The sequence below is a fragment of the Bradysia coprophila genome, unplaced genomic scaffold, assembly GCF_014529535.1.
Source record: "Bradysia coprophila strain Holo2 unplaced genomic scaffold, BU_Bcop_v1 contig_358, whole genome shotgun sequence".
NCBI lineage: Eukaryota > Metazoa > Arthropoda > Insecta > Diptera > Sciaridae > Bradysia > Bradysia coprophila.
The window spans coordinates 5,041,195-5,047,194 of NW_023503616.1; the positions used below are offsets into that span (position 1 = coordinate 5,041,195).

The 6,000-nt window shown below is 32.2% G+C and overlaps 1 protein-coding gene across 1 annotated transcript; it reads left to right on the top strand.

Moving 5' to 3' along the window:
- The first annotated feature begins 4,017 nt into the window (after positions 1-4,017).
- On the top strand, positions 4,018-4,871 carry LOC119081512 (shematrin-like protein 1). Its single transcript, XM_037190522.1, has 3 exons — positions 4,018-4,176; positions 4,242-4,524; positions 4,590-4,871. The coding sequence occupies exons 1-3, from the start codon at positions 4,159-4,161 to the stop codon at positions 4,640-4,642; spliced, it is 354 nt and encodes a 117-aa protein (XP_037046417.1). The 5' UTR covers positions 4,018-4,158; the 3' UTR covers positions 4,643-4,871.
- Positions 4,872-6,000: the final 1,129 nt, after the last annotated feature.

The following is a 6,000-nucleotide window of genomic DNA, read 5'->3' on the forward strand; positions in this document are numbered from 1 at the left end:
TAACCTGAAAACTTGTCAAGTTATGTCAGGTTTTTTTCAGGTTCAAATCAGGTTTCAGGTCAATTCAGGCCAGTGGGTATTTTGCGCTCACTTTCTGCATGAAACAACTTAGGCGCAGAACAACCCATTTTAGCACTTCTTAGTAAATTTTTGTATTTCTGAACACGTCTGCCTTAATTTGCAAAAATAAAGTTTTTTATGCAAATTACGGCAGGTGTGCGTGAAATGATTTTCTTTCAAACGCCGTACGAAACATTTAATAGGGATGTTAATTTTAAATAATATTTGGCTGATGGACGAGGAAGTTGGTAACTCACCTTAGTTTTTCCTCGTCCTCGTATATGACAAAAGGATAACAGTTGTAGAAACTTAGTCGAAACTCTTTTCCGTTTCGATCATTTTTCCGATTTATAATCGGATGTTGCAAATTTGATTTAATTTCACTTTCATTGTACAGCGACTGAAAATTTTGAAGCTTCACCGTACTTGTGTTTGCATTAAATTCATATACGAATCCGAATTGACCATTTTCGTAAAAGAATCTTGATAATTCGACCAGTGCTCGGGGTATAAATTGAAAATTTTCATCAGCTAACAAAAAATACAGTTTGCTGTACGGGAACATCGTTACAGTTTCAACATTATTTTTCACGGACTTCAGTATTGATTGTAGTGCACTAAAATTCTTTAAAAAAATTAAGAAATTTTCACAATTTTTGGTTGATTGTTTCTTTTCTATGTTCGATTCGCTATCTTCCATATAAACATTTCGGTTTATCAACCAGGCCAGTGATCTTACATAGAACGTTACATTTTCAGAATTTTCCATTATCGCGTTGATGCACTTCAGCGAAGATAATTCGTTACCAAAAATAAACTGAACACATCGCTGACTATTAAAAAATTCCATTGACGACAAAATGAAATTACAATCATAGTTGAAGTGATCGTAACCGTCGTCATCGATAATTGGTCTATAAGTAGCCACATAAGCAAAATGTAAGATGATGACCAATAATTTACAGATCATGTTGGGTTACTTTGGATAACTGAAGTGTACATTGATGAACCTAACCTGATTCCACTAGTATTTTTATACTCTCGATTGTATAATGTCAGAATAACAACTGCTCTGTTTTATTACTTTTCCCTCAAGTAGATAAGTTCTAAACATAAAATTAGTAGCTGAATTCGAATTACCATGTATAATCGACAAATAATACCTACTTCAATATTTGTTAGTCGATTTTTTATTGTAAATTTTACCTTACACGGAGACGTTAATAATGGAAGCGGTTAAATATCATTCTCCTGGATTCGTTATTTGTTTTACTCAAACTGAAAACAGTGCATTATTATGCTCACGTGGTATGAATTAAATTTGTCCTGTTATTACGCGAAATGCACACATTGTATAGTAGATTACGTACTTGTTTGGAAATTTTCATTTTGAAAAGTGTGAGGGCAAAATACTAAGTTCTAAGCAATTACGTAAACGACTCATTTTAAAGGGATGTAGTGTGTAATATAAGATTATCGATACATGAGACGGACAATCGAGGCTTGCCGACATTGCCTCTCATGTATCGATATCCTATGTTATTCAAAACCGCGAGGTAAAATTAACTTTACTTCACTGAGCAAAAACTTTACCTCAAGTTTTTGAATAAAATACCTTACTTGGCAATGGGACAAATGATGGAAACTTCTTGTGTGAAATGTGCCTACCGAGTCGTAGCCGAGGTCGGTAAACACATTTGCCCCATTGGTAAGTTACAATGTACTATTGTCTTTTGTTTAAAATGTTTGCAATGAAAAAATGAACTTCAGTGTTTATTACCAAAGTCATAAGAAGGTGCAGGGGTGTTTATAGGTCAGATTTTCCCGTAATCCAGTTCTATACTTCAGTCTCTGCTGATGAAAAGAAGCAACGGACATGCAACCCAGTGATTATCATATAGTGCAACTTAGGTGATATAAATAGTAGAAATAAGTCGATAGATCCATGCTTGTAACGTAGGTACATGGCTTATTCGTACTTGGATAATGTTAAGTGTTTGTCTGCGGTAGTTGAGTAACTGTGTTATGACAGATTTTACGTACGCGTTCATCAAGGCTAGCGTCTTTAAAATTATATTGATGCTTGAAACGTAGATTAATCCACATACGTATTACGCCGTTTACATTTTTGTCTTCAATTTGAACTTGTTATAACAATAAACAAAACTACAATTAAAGACAAAAACAAAGTAATTATTTTACTTGAGTACCTCTACGTTTTATTAATAATTTTGGTTTGTCTTATCAGATCAACAGGAATTATTAACGAAATAAAGCTTCTGTCGATACGCTTGTCATACATGTTGATTGTTATCAATGGCTATAAGACTCATAGTGAGATAACAAGGCGTATTTAAGTAAAGCATAACGAAACATTGAAATGACCATCCAGTGCACTTCTTTCTTTTGAAAAAATACCAGAAATATGATTCTTGCAGAGCGAGATAAATTGACTTAATTGTTGTGTTGGACGGAACGCATCGCTGATTGCAATTAATTTTGGTAAAAATATTAAATCTTATACTTTGGCACTACAAATTTAATTAAATATTGCCACCCAATTATTATGTAATTTTAAGACAGAACAATTGGTAAAGGTAATTTCGAACCAGTCGGTCGACAACACTTATTACTATACTTAGTTGATTTATGACTTGCGTAATACGTAGGGCAGACATTTCAATTTCAAAGACATTTAGTTTTAACGAGACCACTACCAACAAATAAAGTTTCTTATTTTAGATATAGACGAAGTAAGTTTGTAGTTTAGGGTATTGGTCATCAATAACTTATTGAACAAAACGGATTTATTATAAAAATAGAAACTGACAGAAGCTTCTTTCCAATTAACTAAAAAGAATTGAATCCAACGTTAGCTGGAGGCTATTTCTGTATAATGCATGATAGTTACGTACTTATCTACTTTGTCTGTCATTTTCGGAGAACCGTAGATAAATGTTGTTCTTAACTTATTAACCTTGCCCCCGGCACGTGCTGGAAAGTTCTCATTCTCTAAAATAAACCTTTAAGAAAAATACTGTATTTCTTGTGTAACGATTGGGTAGTTTTTTGTCTTTCTTTATATCTTATGTCCAGGCAGGGACTATTTGTGGTAGAACATTTTCACATATTTTCTTACATTTTTCCACATTTCCCCGAATTTTCCTAAATGTTTGTCGAATTTTCCTAAAAATATTTTTTGGAACAATTATCTAAAACATGGGAATTACTAAACATGGGAAAAGATACGAAATTTCAAGAGAATAAGGAAAAAGTTTTCCCAGAAAAAGGCGCTGTGTCCAGGACCACTTGGCAGTACTCCGCAGCTAGTAAAAACAAAAGTTTTCGTAATTACAACGTAATTCAAACATCAATTAAAAACAAATCCAGGCATATTTTATCGGAAATTGTTTCCAATACCACAATCAAGGTTTTCCAATTAGTAAAAAAAACGAAAATTGAACGTGTAATCAAATGTGCAGGAAAACCACAGTAGTTGTTCGAGTTCGATGATGCTAAACATAGAATTAATTACGAAATTATACAATATTCTTTAAGAATGATTAGGTGATTACTGATTGTAACTGAATGAACCAAAGAACCAAATCGAGAAAAAAAGAACAATAATCATTTTCAATAAATTGCATAATATAGTAAATGCGAAAAAATATTTTCCAGTATTGTTATTAATATAAATAAAAATAATAATTTTGTTGTTGTTGTTATTATGTTGTTATTAATTAGCTATTGGCCATGTACACATATAGAAGAAAATCACTAACAACGCAGCTGAGGTTAAAAATCTTCTATGTATTTACACACGAAATTACCTTTCTGGTGAGTATCATAACACTAACCTACAACCATATATCTTAAAAGTCATTGTTTCAAAATATTTTTTTTTGCAAGAATAGTTTTCAGTTTCCGTCGTCCGGATAAACAATTGAATTTTCGTATATAAACGGTGAGGGAGTATCGGTTGGTTGTCAGTAAAGATTTAGCTTCTACAAAGTGTTGACTCAAGTGGAATCGTTTAAGTAAACATTATAGTGTTCTAGGCTTTGTACCAAATTCATCAATATACCAAAGATATACAAAATGGTTGCAATCAGATTCGTAAGGATCGCATAAGTGATAAATTAATTCAAGTTTCAATAAAAACAAATTAAAAATGTTTAAAGGTTTCCTTGTGTGTGATGTTGGCTGTTGTCGCTTTTGTAACAGCCATTCCAGCACCGCAATTTCAACAACCCAGACAGGTGGCACCAGGACCCCAGCCGAAAAATATTAATCCGGATGCTGAACAACTTGAGGGTAGTAACGATGAAAAAGATCTGAAGGCATCTGCATCGTACGGTTACGGTTACTATGGTGGTTATCCTTATGGTGGAATTGGATATGGTTATCCTTCTTACTCGTATTCGTATGGCTATCCTTCGTATGGATTCGGATATTATGGCCACTGTACGTATTATCAAAATTAATTTTGATTTAATATTAGTAATGACTGCCTTTAATAAACCATGTAGCTTATCCCTACTACCGTGGATATGGAGGATTATATGGTGGATACTACTACTAAATAATACTTTTAAAAACGAAGACCATCACCATTTCCGAGTTATCGCAAGTTATCTCATTTAATTCTAAGTTTTCATTTTTTTTGTATGTGACAATTATCAGCTTCCCGTTTTGAATCAACGATGCCATTCATGGTCTTATTAATGCAAGTGTGAAATGAATAACTTCGTTTTTATAACATCAATTTTTATAATAAACTTCTTTATTCGACAATAAAAACTGATAAAAAGAGATTATTTCCGAGAGTACACTTTCTTTGGTGTATCATTTTTTGCTTAGGTAATTGCTTCTGATTGGTATGGTCACATTATTTACAAGTATAGCCGTGGTCATTGTAGCATATGAGGTTTAATTTCTTCGTTGTAGAAAAGTACTTCATCTTTAGTAAAAAAAAATCGACGAAATAATTTTGTTTTTAATTGTATCAATTGAACGAAAAGTGAATAAAAGAGAAAACTCAACTATTTTGGTCAATTAATTAATTTCTGTTCAATAATTTTTAGTGAATACACAATCTGATATGATATAAAATCGAGTAATAATCGATGATGGAGGAATCGTGTAGAATCGATTTTCTTTTCTTTTTAATTGCAATTACCGATTTTCGTTTGGTATTTCCAAATTGTTTTCATCATTCGACGATACCAACAAATTTTAGACTACAAACTAAATTCTGCCCTATTTTCTTCGTATTAATTTAATTCATTATCTCAGATTTTTTAGTATTCTGCGATTTCTTAAATATATTTTTTTTTTCGACAAAGACAGTATTAATAAATAAAATCATCTTGTTAAGGTTTCTAAGGATTCTAAAATCCATACTAAAACAAACGAAGTAATAGAATTTGTACCAAAAGAAAGAAGTAACAGATTTTTCTTCCTGAAGTACCAAAACCGTCACATTCACTCACCAAATTTAGTACCGAAAGAGCTACATTCTCCGACACTTTTTTCTCTCAATTTTCATTCCCGCTTATGTCATTTTCGATCCTAACTTTATTCTTTCCCAAATGTGTCATGTGATATAATGAAGTCAATTTAAACTCAAATCCAGCAATTTATTGTGTGAACTGCAATAACATACACTAATTTATGTTCAATATTCATTCTGTATTAATATTAAGCGTTGCTTCACTACATTTCGAATTTCGAAGAGTATTAAATATGATTTTCTTGTTATAAAGAATGCACTAAATGATAATGCTACGCGCGTATGCATTAATTGGTATTGCTACGCGCTGAACGAAAAATGCTGTACGGTCAACAAATGTAAACAACGACATTAAATTTTTGTATGTTGTTTTGTTCGGAATGTGACTTTGGTACTCCAGGAAGAAAAATAGTATACATACCACGGAT